Below are 15191 nucleotides of genomic sequence, written 5' to 3'. Positions count from 1 at the left end.
CCAGGCTACGTTAGCTACTTCTAGCATAACACACCTGAAACTTAGATCGTCTGCTGTCCAGCTGCATTGTGGGCAATGTAGGTGCCATGTTTTCAAAAGGAAGAAGAATCCGTGGAACAAACAAGACAATATCTCTGGATGACTTTTGATATACATTAAAAAAAACAAAAAAACGAGTCCATTGTGAGTCTAAAAGGGTGGAGTACTTGTTGAAATACATAAGTAAAACCCAAACCATTGATTATAGACCACATCTGGCAACCAGAACCAGTAAAAGATTGAATACATAGATGAAGACTGAGGCTATGTTACGCAGCCGGGAACAAACTACTTCGAAAATATATTTAAAATGTATTTATTAAAAACAAAAGTATTTGGTTGCGTTCATATCGACACACCGAAATGAAAACAAAAAAAGACCAGTGAAATGTCAAACAATAAATAATATGAAGTAAAAGTTATTTCTTTGCAGTAAACAGTTACATGGTCACCGGAACTTCAGAAGAAACGGATCAGAAACCACAAAATAAACTTCCTGTGATAAACATCTGCCGTTGCACAATTTACAGATTCTTGCAGCTGTGACTTTGGCTTCCATTTACGCAATGAGAGGCATTTGATGAGAAGAAACAGAAGTACCAATCATCTTCGGTTTGCACTCTTCTTTAAGTTCCTCCAACGGACATGTTCTTGTGGTCAACGGGAAGTCAGATGAAAAGATGGATAACGTCACTTCACTTCCTTCTTGTACCTCGTTAGCTAGCAAGCTAGTGATCGAATGTCTCCTTTTTACTTGACTATTTCTACACCAAGATGAGAACATGTAAACCAGACAGCTTTGGTGTTGTTGGTGGGTGGATTTTCTTACTTTTGTTCGAGCTAGAACTGTTTCCCTCGCTTAAATTCTTTGTGCTAAGCTAGGCTAAATTGATATCCTTGTTCTCGCCTGACTCCCGGGAAGAAAGTGAGGATTTTTACCAAATGTCACTGTACTTCCTGACTTTTGACAGTGCTGTTGGCTGTCGCAGGGGTCAAACTGGTGGCCTTCTGATGTCACTAATCCAACAGAAAATCACCAAAACTCATTCATCCATCTGCTTTCACAGGAGAGCAAAACATTACAGAAAAAAATTATCAATAAACTTCATTTTGTTTTGGTTTCAGAAAAAAAGAAATAGCCTGAAGTAAAAAAACAAAACAAAAAAACAACACTGAAAAATCTGAAGCCCCAGCACACAGTTTATTCCACTTAGTCCTCCTCTTTATGGCCGATTGCTATGAAAATATCTCTCCCCGTATAAACAGGCACAGTTAATCTTTCTGTACAGGTACGTCTCCACACAGCACGGTGTGTGTGTGTGTGTTTGTGTGTGTGTGTGTTGTGTCCGTGTGTGTTGGCACTGAGGCAGGTGTGTATGTCACAGACTCAGCTCGGCGTCAGTCGTCGATGAACGTCAACCGGCCCGGCCCCTCGTTCTTCATCCAGCGCCGATACCTCTTCATCCTCGGGTCGGTCGCCATCTTCACCTTCATCTCCTCCTCTTGCTCCTTTCTGTGTAACTGACGGACACACACACACACACACACACACACACACACACACACACAAAGTTAAATTAAAGCGGGAAGAATAGAAAAGAAACAAAAGGAAGAGGTCTGAAATACAGATGAGGTGAATGAAGGAGAAGGAATGCAAAGGATTCCACGGAGAGAATTTAAAGTGACAAACCTCGTAGTTTTCTCTGATCCAGAGACGTTTTTCCAGGAAGGACTGCCTGGTAGTTTCATCGACACCATCAAACTGGGACTGAGACATCTTCATGTTCCTCCTTAGAGTGAAAACACAAGAGTCGGCTGTGAGACGACGCCGGGGTGCAAAAGGTGTCCCGACTCATCTCATTCATCCGGGTAGCGCAACGCTTTCCTGCACCCGAGGTCAAACACTCGGAATGCGAGAACTGACCTGATGATGTAGAACTTCTCCTCCTCGCCGTACTCCTCCCTGCAGATGGTGAAGCGGTAAAACCAGGAGGCGTACCAGGAGGCGTACTGGGTCAGGTAGTAGGGGGAGAGCACGATCTGGCACAGCAGGATGTCCGACAGGTTGGGCTTCTGGTAGCCCCCCTGGATGTCGATCTTGTTTTTGATGATGTCGCGGATCACCTCCTCCTCCTGCTCGCGGATCTCCTCCTTGGAGCGGCGGTTCTTGCCCTTCTCCTTGGTGCGGTTGAGGAGGCCCTGCTGCTTGGCGATCTCCGTGGCCTGGATCCGGTACTTGGGCACCGTCACCAGGTAGTTGATGGCCTCGTTGTAGCTGCTGTGCCAGCTGTAGTACTGGAGGAGAGACAGGGAGGTGAGAGATGTGTGTGTGTGTGTGTGTGTGTGTGTGTGTGTGTGTGTGTGTGTGTGTGTGTGTGTGTGCCAACGGGGGTTTCACCCGCTTTGACCTTACCCGCCTCGCTTCTGTTACTCTAGTCGCAGTTTTCACAAAATAAATAGTCTGGATCTCAGATAAGTAAACTAATTTAATAAGTATGTCAACATATCACGGTTAAATAAAGACCGTTACCTAAATATCAAAGTGTACTGTAAGAAAATTTTTCCTTTACTTCATAGAATAAGTAAATAAACCGAGCAAGTATTCGACAACAGCTGATAACCCATGCTACGCATACATGGTCAGTAATGAGGTTAGATAATTATCCCGGGTCACATGACCACAGATGAAAATGTGCATTCAGCCGTTTTCTTACCGTGTTAACAAGTCCTGTTAAAAGACCGACAATGTGTTCCGTCCGTCTCTCAATACTTTCCGACTTCGCTGCTCTTGTCTTTTTCTTCTTACTGAAGAAATCTTTCAAATGGCTTACAAGTGTAGTTTATTTTTCTAAAATGCTCGACACTGTAGGTTTCAGCAAATGCCACTCAAACAGGAGGAAATAGTGCATTTGTTTGGGACTATTTTCAGTGGCGGATTAATCCACATTTGGTGCTCTCGTGAGTATTTCCAGCTATTTAACTAAACGGTGCATGTGGGATTGAGTGTGTGTGTGTGTGTTCAGGGTTAATAAAGTAACATGTCAACCAGTGCAACACTGGGTTCACTGATGAGTTTTAATAGTTTTTGTACAATAATGGAGCTCTATATGAAGATAGATCAGGTGTTGATAAACACACGATACTTGCTAGTAGAGTATATTCATCGTTGGACAAGTAGGACGATAAAAGAATATCACCAGATGTATTCTTTAGAGTGCTTTTTTCCCCATGGTCTGAGAGTCAGGAGTCAAAAGTCTCGGTTTCTGACAAAATAAAAACTTCCCACCCAGTCTGCCTGCCTGCCTGCCTGCCTGCCTCTCTGCCTGCCTGCCTCTCTCTCTCTCTCTCTCTCTCTCTCTCTCTGTCTGTCTGTCTGTCTGTCTGTCTGTCTGTCTGTCTGTCTGTCTGTCTGTCTGTCTGTCTGTCTGTCTGTCTGTCTGCCTGCCTGCCTGCCTGTCTGTCTGTCTGTGGTCCAGCGAGGCGAGCTAGAAACATGGGGTGTTTTGGAACCTGCTGGTAGTTTTCTGGCTGCGGTCGTACCTGGAAGATGGAGATGGCACAGATGGTGACCAGGATGACGATTCTGACGTCCACCTTGGGGGTGAGCTGTCGGCGGTAGTAGGTGTAGTAGTGCTGGTAGTACTCCTCGGGGTGGTCCAGCATGTAGTCGTAGTCCCTCCGAGTGTCCTCGTCCTGCACACAGACAGAGACACATCATTTCTGTTATTACAAGAAGGTTTAGTTTTATGAATATCTGCAGGAGGAGCTCAGCCAAACCTGGTTCTACAATATTATTTATAGCACTGCCAAAGAAACAAGTCTCATGACATATCTGTTAATACCTGCAGGAGTTATTCACCTCCCTCAGCTATGTTTGCTCTCGTGTAAAGGGAGCAACAGTTTTAAAGTGCAAATACTGCCGAGGAATTACTTCTTGCGGGGCCAAAAGTAATCTACTCTGCCTATGTAGACACTCTGACTGTGATGAAATCAGATTTATATGAATATCACTTAACGTGTGAGGAACCACTAGTTCCATCGTGGATTATGACCAATAGGCACCATATGATGTAAACACATAATAATAATATTAAATCATTTTATGAATGTTACGACTATGGTAAACCATGGCATAGCGGGTAAATAGACACTGTAATAAAATGACAGTATCGCTGTATGACACTAGCACATGCTGTTACACAGAGGTATTACTGTAGCATAAGCACAGTCATCTTCATTAATACTATAGGAAAAGTATTAATATGTCGTAGGGAGTAGACGTATGATGGGATATTACAGGATACACTAGGAGTACTGTGTACTGATGAATGCGTCATCATAAGGCAACATCAGTCCCTACGTGGACACACTAATCCCTACAGGAGTATCAGGAAGGAGAAAGTGGACAAAGATCTATGCTGGTCTCACCACTTCATGAGTAATAGAGGAGTTATCCGGATGTTATTAGATCCCGGGGACATAACAGTCTCATATATTAAACAGACACAAGTGGCCGTTGGAAGTTTCTGAATGAAACTCCAGGGTCTTTGACAAGAGACCTGGACCGACCTTTAACGTCTCGTACGCGGTCGCGATGAGCAGGAACTTCGTATGGGCGGACTCACGGGTCTCTCCCTCCAAGCCGGGCTCTCCCGGCCGGAACCGGTCCGGGTGGTACCGGCGGGCCAGCTGCCGGTAAGCCCGGGCGATGTCCAACTTGGCGGCCTCCCGGGTGACGCCGAGCACATCGTAGCAGACCTCGGTGCCGCAGTAGAGGCCCTCCACCAGCGCGGTGACCGCCGGCAGGGAGGACACGGAGAATAGGAGCACCGCGAGCAGCCACCAAGGCTTCGTCGTCCGCGGACACGCAGCAAACCTTCCGCCGCCGCCGCCGCGGCAGCGCTCCGTGGGGGCAGCCATCTCTGTTCGCCTGCCGCTGCTGCCAACTCCGCTGCGGAGCCCAGGCTGTCCTGGTCCTGTCGCACGCTGCTTACGTCATCACTCCGGGCCGGGACGAAAAGATGACGATGCATCAAAGATCGTCTGTGACGGAGTGCGACACGAAGATATGCAGACTTTTCTCAGCCTTGCGGCAATTCTCGTGTTTTGTTTATTTTTTATTGATCTGTTGCTTTCTGACTTTCTTTCTTTATCGCTCATCTTGGTTGAGAAGCTGGTCAATGGTTACAATAATGGAACATTTTTGGAAATACACTTTGCTTTTGTGCCAAGAGTTATATGAGAAGGTTGATGTCATGCGTCTGTGGATTGACTGTGGAGCACATCTCCTAAAAATGTTGTATTTCAGAGTGTTTTATTAGCATGTTAGTGATGCTACATTAACTTCATTTATGCATAGTTGACAGCTTTTGATTGGACAGCTTGCCAAGGCCTGTGACTTCCTGGAATCTTATCATTACAGTAAAACCATGGAAGCATTTGGCAGACTCAATTGAAATGTAATCTCACAAGAGCATATTCATTTCCCACTTTCTTGGGTTAACATTTAAGTCAAATTATGCAAGTTTTCACTACTATCAGGGGAATTCTCTGACAATATTAAAAGGAAAATGGAAAAGCCATTTGTTCATTCTACAAATGTTAATTTCCATTGAGACGTTTTTTCTTTCCTTTTTTGTTGTCAGAAGACCAAATAGTAATTTCCGATATCAGTTTTTACAAATTCTTTTTTGTCATTTAGCGTTGTAAAGGGAGGAATGAAGAAAGAAAGACAGACATGACATGACATTCATTTTCAAATAATACTTTATGATTGACAATATTCAAATGTTTATTCAAACGTGAAAATTAAAAAGCATTGCGGCCCAATTACAATTACATTTCAGGGCTGTCAGCTGTTTCCCCTCTTTCTTTTATATTCTTAAACAACCAAACCAACCATATCATACATCTCTATCTTACTGCTGTGCCAGAATGGCTTCAACAAAACCAGACTAACACTAAAACAAAACACAAGGGGGAGACATTTGCAATAACAGAAAATGCTAAGCGAGCAAATTAAGCACAGTCTGCAATGCAGGCTATAAAACCTGTGACAGATAAAAGAAATAATGACAACCGCAAGCCTATTACCAACTTAAATGTTAAATATGAAATCTTTTTATCATTTAATGGCCAATAGACTTAAAAAAAGTAATTTCTGATATAACTGCAGAAACTCTGTGAGGATTCAGGTGTTCCGTTTCAGCAGAGTTAGTTGGACCCAAAAGCAGACTCAAGAGGCACCAGTAAAATTATTAAGGTGAATGATGATGAATGAGTGATTTTATTTTGTACTTTCTACTCCCTGATTTGAACGTCTTCCAGGCTCTTTCCTTACGAGATGAGACATAATTGTTAAACAATCTATTTACTAATTTTTGTTAAAACAGCTTAAAAACAAATTGATAAGAAATGGTTGATGAATAAACCAGATGTGTAATAAAGTCTCTGCTTGCATTCCACTGATTTCATATGTTTTTATGTACCATCTTAAATCCTTGATGTTTCTGTTTAAATTGAATGAGCTGTTCTCTTTGTTTACCTTTTGGTAACCCTGTGTTTACCCTTTGAAATGTGGGTAATTCCCTTACACAAAGTCTGCAGGAATGCGGTCTTAAAGAAAGGGTTCATAAAGGGCTCAAAATGTCTACGAGAGAATCCCCAAACACTCGATGAATTGACAGTGGGACAGAACTAAACCCTCATTTGGCTGAGGAAGATGGTTCCAATATATATTTTAGGAATACAATTTACTCATTATTAACTGTATATTTCATCACAACCTCAACAGCTCCATATGGAACTACAAAAAGATTCATAAACATGGTAAACATCATTGTTCTCTGTTGTTGTTCCTCATGAAATTGAATCTATGAAACAAATTAAGTGAATTAAACAGTTAATGTTTTGGGACAAGCAGTTGATAACAAGTCAATTAGCAGACGATGTCGCCTTTTTATTAAAACTGCTGAACTACTACCCAAGATTCTGAAGTAATAGAAATATGTTCTGTTTGTGGTTTAAATTTGAATGAACAGATATGTGAACTAATGGCCATACCCAAGTTCTCCTTTACATCTCTTTGCATTACTCCTGATCCAGAAATTATATTCACTAACAAGGACCACACCAATAACAGTATGAGTTTTGAGAGGTTTATTGCATGATGGAATGATTGTTAGATTTAGGAAGCTGAAGGGGTCGAGGTAGAGGGATGAAGGGACGTAGGGTAGGGATAGAGGTAGGGGGATGAAGGGATGTAGGGGTCAAGGTAGAGGGATGAAGGTTCGGGATAGAGGTAGAGGAATGAAGGATGTAGGGGTTGAGATAGAGGTAGATAGATAGATAGATAGATAGATAGATAGATAGATAGATAGATAGATAGATAGATAGATAGATAGATAGTAACTTTATTGATCCCGCGAGGGGAAATTATTTCGTTACAAGCAGCAATAGGTTCCAGAGCAGCAATAGGTTACAGATATAAAAATCTTAATATTATATATAAAGAAAAAAGAAAAAGAAAAATACAAGAAAAATACACATGTCACAATACACAATATATACAATTATAATAGAGTAAAGATGTTATATAAAAAATGCACACTATATACACAGTGAATGGAATAACAGAATAATATTAGATCAACTAAATAAACAGTAGTGCAGAGGTTTAACAATTTGATTTGGCCCGAGGTGATTTGTTATACAGTCTTATAGCAGTAGGCAGGAATGTTCTCCTGTATCTGTCCTTATGACAGCGGAGCTGGATCATTCTGTTGGAGAAAGTGTTCCGCTGTCCCTGCAGTAGGTGGTGGAGATGGTGGTCCTGGTTATCCAATATGGATAATAGTTTCTTCAATGTCCTCCTCTCCACCACCTGTTCCAGACTGTCCAGTTTGCAGCCAATGATGGAGCCGGCCTTCTTAATCAGGTTATTAAGTCTGTTGGTGTCTCCGGCTCCAATGCTGCTCCCCCAGCAGACTACAGCAAAGTGAAGTGCACTGGCCACAACAGACTGATAGAACATCTCCAACATCTTGCTGCACACATTGAAGGATCGAAGTTTCCTCAAGAAAAAGAGTTGACTCATCCCCTTCTTGTACACAGCGTTGATGTTGGCCTTCCAGTTCAGTCTGCTGTCGATGGAGATGCCAAGGTACTTGTACTCCTTCACCATGTCCACGTCCTCTCCCAGAACTCTCAGCGGCTGTGGAGCCGTCGTCTTCCTCCTGAAGTCGACCACCATCTCTCTGGTCTTGGCAACGTTCAGAAGCAGGTGATTTCTACCAGCCCACTCCACAAAGTGGAGCGGGCTGGTAGAAAGAGGAGAAAGAGGGGAAAGAGGGGAAAGAGTGAAAAAAGACTAAAATTAAAACACACACAGGGAGCTGCTGCAACAGGCTGCCGTTGGCCCGGCACCATCTTGAGGGGGGTAGAGGGATGAAGGGTTGTAGGGGTCGGGGAAGAGGGATGAAGGGATGTAAGGGTCGAGGTAGAGGGATGAAGGGATGTAAGGTAGGGGTCGAGGTAGAGGGATGTAGGGTAGGGATGAAGGGATGTGAGGAAGAAAAACGAGGAGGGTTGTAGAAGGGATGTTAGGTGAGCGATGGGGGACCGTTGGTGTCCGATGGCTGGCGGGAACTGGGGGAATGGAGACTGTAGAGTGGGGGCCCTCTCTTTGGAAGCTCTGATGGTGCAGAGTCCTCAAAAAGATCCCCAAAAAAATTACAAACTCGGATGCCGGTGGTCAATTCTGATGTAGGGGAGGTGTGCGAGGGAAGACAAACGACCAACAATCGTAATAATGTGGGCGAGAATTCCTTGACTCGAAGCAGTGCCGATGTGGAAAGGATGGCCCGAGTAGACTCGGGAGGTATTCTGGATCTGGCTAAGATGTGGCAAAAGTGGTGGTGAACCCGGGACCGCATGGCCCCTTTGCCTGTGACAAACAGGGGATCGTTCAGCTGGCCGGACTTGAGCTTGGGCTTGAGTAGTCGCGGATGGGTTCGTACAGACTTGGGTATGAGTCTTTACGGAGAGGTGGACTGGAGTGAACCGTATTGGTTGGTCTTGTGGCATTTGAGGCGATAAATGACTGTGTCGGGAGAATGGATGTGATGTCTGATGCGGTAGCACGTCGCGACTGATGGTGGTTGGAGTTTGAGGCGGTGAACTCGGAGCAGTGAAGGAAGCCGGCAGGAACGTGGACTTTAATACTTTGTCCATAGAGGGAGGCAGATAGCCTGAGTGGAGTGTATGGATGCCACGGGTGAGGAGGTCCGAAGTGAGGGGCAGACGTTTAGACATAGGGCGTGGTTTGGCTTTACAGAGACCTTCGAGTAGCATAGCGACGTGTGGGTGAGTAGAGGAGATTAGGTGTTCCGGTTGCGGGGTCTTAGTCTCCGCATGAACGGCATTGTGTTTAGACGATGTGACCGTCCTTTATTAATCTACGACGGCGCTATTGTCTGAGTAGATGGCAATGGTCTTTTTTGACCGTTCATGCCCTGAAAGAATGGCTGCAATGACTATGGGATACGTTTCGTAGATCTGAAGGAGTGAGGGATGAGAATTGAGGCAGCCATGCAGCTGGGAACCACTTGTCACCATAGAGGTTGCTGAAGCTGATGGAGGGTGCTGCGTCCTTGAAAAGCTGGATGTCTTCTGGCTTGGTGATGTGTTTGTCGCTGAAGAAGGAAATGTTGTTCCGAGAGGAGAGGAACTGGTGTCATAGTTTAGCTCGATTTTTGCGTGCTTCGTCAAGTGTGACGTGGTCGTGGAGGTTTGTAACGGAGGCGACTAACAGAATGTGTGGCAAGAAGGATTTAGTTTATTCTATTAATTCTATTTAGTTATTTATTTTATCTGGTGGAGGAAGCCGAGTGTTTAGACCGTGTGCTGGGTTTGAGGACGGTAGTGTGATGGTGAGGAAGTCATCTAGGACAGTAATTTTCAGCCACTGTGTCGTGAGAGGTAGTCAGGTGTGCCGTGGGAAAGTATCCAATTTCATTTAATCGGTCCAAAGTCAATATATCAGTGGCGGGCTCTGCATTTTATACCTGGGCTTTCTATGCTGTCCCACTTGAGCCATGTCCTAATAAGCTCATTATGATGCCACAGCTATGGTTATTTGTTTCTAAGGGTGTAATAATACACGTATTCGTATTAAACCGTTCGGTACGAGGCTTAAGAACCGATCAATACGTTTGAATAATACTAGTGCATTTGGAAAATGCAGAAGCTTAAATTGTGAGAAATATAATGTTTTCGGTGGACTGCGCTCATGGACCTCTGACCCCAGAACAATAACAAAAAACAGCTGAGGCTGCGGCACAGCACGTGTCTTCAGGGGGGCTAAGCTAACTAGCTTAGCAGGGAAACAACAGCCCGAACGGATATAGAGATAGAAATAGAGGCTGATTCGGATTGGATAAAAGCTCTCCTTAAAGCAAGCTGCACTGGAAGCAGATAGGCAGGCTGGAAGCAGTGCAACTGAGGAAGACAGTAGCTGTGCAATGAGAAAATAAGCTAATGAGAAAAAAATACATGTAGTGTATTTGTGAAAATTGTGTATTTATATTATTATTATAGTGTATTTGTTTACTGGTGTTATAGTGTACATATATATATATATATATATATATATATATATATGTACACTATAACACCAGTTGGAAGAGCACAAAGAAAAGAAAAGACGCATAAATCTATTGTATGAAATAACCAAAACGGTTCAAACTGTGGCAGAGAGTAGTGTGCTCATGTAGGACTCCATCACTCAGAGAGAGAAACTGACGGAGAATATCAGTTTTCAGGCCCTTTAAGCCTGTTGCCAGCTATGCTACAGAAAAGCAAAAACTGAATGTAAAAAAAGGTCAATTCCACTGAAGTGACTGAAACGGTGTTGCAATGCTGCTACTAAACACTACTGTCAAGATGGAGGACTTAAATTAACTTAAATGAAGAGACTCAGTGACATTTTATCACAAGCTTTGCCAAACTGAACAATGTGAAATATCTTGCTGAACAGCTCTTGTGTTCTCCTGATAGTGAAATACATTTTAGAGGCAGAGAGCTCTCGCTGTTAGTGATAAACCAGTAAGAGAAAAGACTAGACTCTGATGTACACATACACAAACAACAATCTTTTCTTTGATAAGCAGATTATTGGTATATGTTTGTCCTCTCTGCTGTATTTGATCGAGAAATCTGCAGAAAGTGGAAAGTGTTATTGTTGAGGTTGACCCACACAAACAGATGCTATGAGATGCCATCTAACCAGTTTAGCAAGCTATTATGGCGAGCTAGTGCCAGCGCATTCTTGGCTAGCATATCAGAAGATAGCGTGCGAATCACAATCAACCAATCAATAAATCTTTATTTGTTCAGGACCTTTCATACAGGTTAAAGCAGTTCAAAGGGCTTCACAATGACTGACGAGCCCAAAATAAGATCGTGAAAACAACAGAAAAGACAATTTAACAATTTGAGACCAATTCACCAGAGACAGTGAAATGATAAAAGTGTAATAACATAGAATGTAACAGCAATAACAGCAGTAAAATGGCATAAAATAAAAACTAGAATAATACAATGAATTAATAACAATAAATTATACAATTTAAATGCAATAAAGTAAGGGATAAATACATTAACAGTAAAAGACAATACACATTTTCAACTTAAATATTATAAAATAAGCGAATAAAGTCTGAATTAAATAGGGGTAATTAAAGTATTTGTACTAGGAATTTGATTTACCTCATAAAAAACGTATTTGCTGATTACAGACTAGTTTTTGGGCCCAGTGGAAAACACAGCGCTCTTTCTGGGGGTGTGGTTGCAGCGGGCTAACTTCAGTATAAACTTCCGTAAAAACCAACTTGCGGCAAGTCGCGACTCACTCATGCTGGCATGACGTGTTGTCCCGCCATGCCAGCTGTCCCTTTTAAAGGTAACTAAGAAAGAAAGTATGTGAAATAGCAGTGGGAACAGTGTAGCAACACTGCTACTAAACACTACTGTCAAGATGGAGGACTTCAAGCTTGACCCTGAACTAGGACTTTGCAGGAGTACAAAGTGACTCATTGACATTTTATCACAAGCTAGGCCAAACTGAACAATGGGAAAAATCTTGCTGAACAGCTCTTGTGTTCTCCTGATTATGAAACACATTTTAGAGGCAGCTATTAGATGAAACAGAATGCAGGTGTAGATGGATGATCACAGATTACATTTATATTTTGATAGCTCAACAACAACAACAACAACAACGTTTTATTCAGACCTGTCCGTCAGGGATCCCTTCTCTGGTTTCTCACCCTACGCATGTCTCCTGAACACCAAAGATTGTTACATCTTTTCCCTTCTACTGTTTTATTCCAATATGCCACAATCCATCAATTGGTCTGTTCCTAACCAACTGTGACACAGTATGTACATCAACTGTATCATTAAACTCAGCAAAGTAGCTGTTAGTGATGAATCAGTAAACGAAAAGACAAAAAGACTAAACTCTGATGTACACACGTACACACATTAATCATTTCTTTCAGATTATTGGCATATATGTATCCTCTCTGCTGTATTTGATCTGCAAATGTGAAAAGTTTTGATTGTTGACGTTGACCCACACAAACAGATGCTATCTAACCAGTCTAGCAAGCCATTCTGGCGAGCGAGTGCCAGCGCATTCTTGGCTAGCATGTCAGAAGATGCTTGAAGGTGTGCTTAACACAATCAACCAATCAATAAATCTTTATTTTTTCAGCACCTTTCATACAGGTTAATGCAGTTCAAAGGGCTTCACAATGACTGATGAGCCCAAAATAATATCGTGAAAACAACAGAAAAGACTAAAGAAATGTATCAATTTGACAATTTGAGACCAATTCACCAGAGACAGTGAAATGATAAAAGTGTAATAAAATATAATTAAAAGCTGTTATAACAATAACAACAGTAAAATAGCATGCAATAAATTCTAGATAATTAAAATAATAAAATAACAAATGAATTGCCACCTAAACGTGGTGGAAGGGTTTGGGTGCCCCAGTGACCCTGAGAGCTGTATTGTTGGGGGCAATAGCTCCTGGTCGGGTCTCCCAAGGCAAAGTGGTCTCAGAGGAGGGGCTAGACCGAGAGTGGTTCACTGACCCTTGTTAATCGGCTTGAAAAGAGTTGTCGCACCTCGCCCCCAAAAAGGGAAACCAGTTTGCAGACTCTGGAGAAGACTCATCCGTATGCCTGTGGCTATGGAATAGTGGAGCAGCTCTTTACCCTTGCAGGCCTGTTGGAGGGGTCATGGTAGTTTGCCCATCTAGTCTACATGCGTTTTGTGGACTTGGAAAAGGCCTACAACTTGTTCCTTTGGGGGCCTGTGGGGGGTACTGCAGGAATACGGGATACTTGGGTCGTTGTTTCGAGGCATTAGGTACTTGTAAGACCAAAGTGAGAGCTGTGTCCAGATACTCGGCACAAAGTCAAGCACGTTTACAGTGCGTGTTGACCTCCGCCAGGGTTGTCCCTTGTAACCAATCCTGTTTGTGATTTTCATGGACAGGATTTCAAAGCACATCCCTAACTTTTGCAGATGATGTGGTTCTACTGGCTCCTTCAGAACGGGACCTTCAGCACTCACTGGGGCGGTTTGCAGCTAAATCAGAATGGGTCGGGATGAGAGTCAGTACCTCCAACTCTGAGGCCATGGTTCTCTGCTGAAAAACGGTAGATTGCACCCTCTGGGTTGGAAGTGAGTGACTGTCCCAAGGCAGGGAGTTCAAGTCACTCATAGTCTTGTTCACGAGTGAGGGTAAAATGGAGCGTGAGATGGTACAGGTGGTTCGTTGTGGCGTCAGCCGTACTGCAGGCGTTGTACCGGACCGTTGTGGTCTCAATTTACCAGTCCATCTACGTTCCGACCCTCACCTATGGTCATTCAATTTGGGTAGTGACAGAAAGAATGAGATCACGGCCAAAATGAGCTTCCTTCGTAGGATGGCTGGGCTCAGCCTTAGATAGAGGGTGAGGAGCTCAGACATCTGGAGGAGAGTCGCTGCTCCTTTGGGTCAAAAGGGGCCAGCTGAAGTGGTTCGTGCATTTGATCATGATGCCTCCTTGATGTCTCTCTTTAGAGGTTTTCCAGGCAAGTCCAACTGGTAAGCGGCCCCGGGGTAGACCCAGAACACGCTGGAGAGATTACATATCTTATCTGGCGTGGGAGTGCCTCTGGTTTTCCCAGGAGGAGCTGGAAAGCGTTGCTGTGGAGAGGGGAGTATGGAACACCCTCCTAAGCCTACTGCCCCCACGACCCAGCTCGGGGTGAGCGGAAGATGATGAAAGAATGAAATTATAAAATTTAAATGCAATAAAATAAGGTAAAAATAATTAAAAAGTATTTGTACTAGGAAGTTGATTTACCTCAAAGAAACATCCGTTGAGAACAGACTGGGAAAAAGTATTTTTTGGTCCAATGGCAAAGCCTATAGCCAAGCTTGTAGCGGCCTTACTTTTGTATAAACTTCCGTATAAACCAACTTGCAACAAGTTATTCATGCCGGCATGATGTGTAAAAACAACAGCATCGGCGCCTATATGTGTGTGTAGTCCCACTTGCCAGCTGTCCCTTGGTAAGTAAGAAATAAAGTATCAAGAAGTTGATTTGACTCTGTGACTAATTCCGCATAAAATGTTTCCAACTTTAATAGAATAGGTGAGTAAAATAATAATAATAAACTAATGTTAAAAAAGGTCTCAATCAAAGGCCTGACTGAAAAGATAGATTTAAAGGTGACTTTAAAAGATTCCAGCAGCTCTCAGATCCTGAGGCAGACTCTTATGGCGGCTCAGAGCATAATAGCTAAAAGCTGATTCTCTAAAAGATTTTAGTCCCGCACTTTGGAACAACTAACAGACTCAAGCCAGAGGACCCCAAGGGCTTGAGTCCAATGGAAGGTCTTGACGTCTCTCCTTCTGGCCCTGGTCCGCAGAGTTCTGAATCAACTGCGGCTTATTTATAGATATTTTCTAACATTATTCCAGCCTGCTAGATACAGAAGCATGCATTAGTCTCTCTGTGTCACTCAGAGAGAGTTCACACTGTAGCAATATGTTGAAGGTAGCTCAACAACAAGCCCTGCAAGTACTTT

At 43.2% G+C, this 15191-nt stretch overlaps 1 protein-coding gene across 1 annotated transcript; it reads right to left on the bottom strand.

Moving 5' to 3' along the window:
- Positions 1-339: 339 nt before the first annotated feature.
- dnajc25 (DnaJ (Hsp40) homolog, subfamily C, member 25) lies at positions 340-4995 on the bottom strand. The gene is made up of 5 exons (XM_068705966.1): positions 4609-4995; positions 3580-3732; positions 1964-2334; positions 1730-1829; positions 340-1560 (listed from the first exon to the last, which is right to left on the bottom strand). Exons 1-5 carry the CDS (start codon positions 4957-4959, stop codon positions 1438-1440), a joined length of 1098 nt encoding a protein of 365 aa, XP_068562067.1. The 5' UTR covers positions 4960-4995; the 3' UTR covers positions 340-1437.
- Positions 4996-15191: the final 10196 nt, after the last annotated feature.

This window comes from Cebidichthys violaceus, unplaced genomic scaffold, assembly GCF_023349555.1.
Source record: "Cebidichthys violaceus isolate CVI_PGR_0920_01 unplaced genomic scaffold, fCebVio1.0.p SCAF_12, whole genome shotgun sequence".
Classification (NCBI taxonomy): domain Eukaryota; kingdom Metazoa; phylum Chordata; class Actinopteri; order Perciformes; family Stichaeidae; genus Cebidichthys; species Cebidichthys violaceus.
The sequence above is the reverse complement of the archived record's forward strand: the minus strand, read 5'-3'. Positions and strand labels throughout refer to the sequence as shown.

Coding starts and splice junctions, on each gene's coding strand:
- dnajc25 (XM_068705966.1), bottom strand. CDS start 4,959: ATGGCTGCCCCCACGGAGCGCTGCCGCGGCGGCGGCGGCGGAAGGTTT. Junction 2,335..3,579: donor GTGCCATCTCCATCTTCCAG/GTACGACCGCAG, acceptor TCTCTCCTCCAG/TACTACAGCTGGCACAGCAG. Junction 1,561..1,729: donor GGATCAGAGAAAACTACGAG/GTTTGTCACTTT, acceptor TGTGTCCGTCAG/TTACACAGAAAGGAGCAAGA.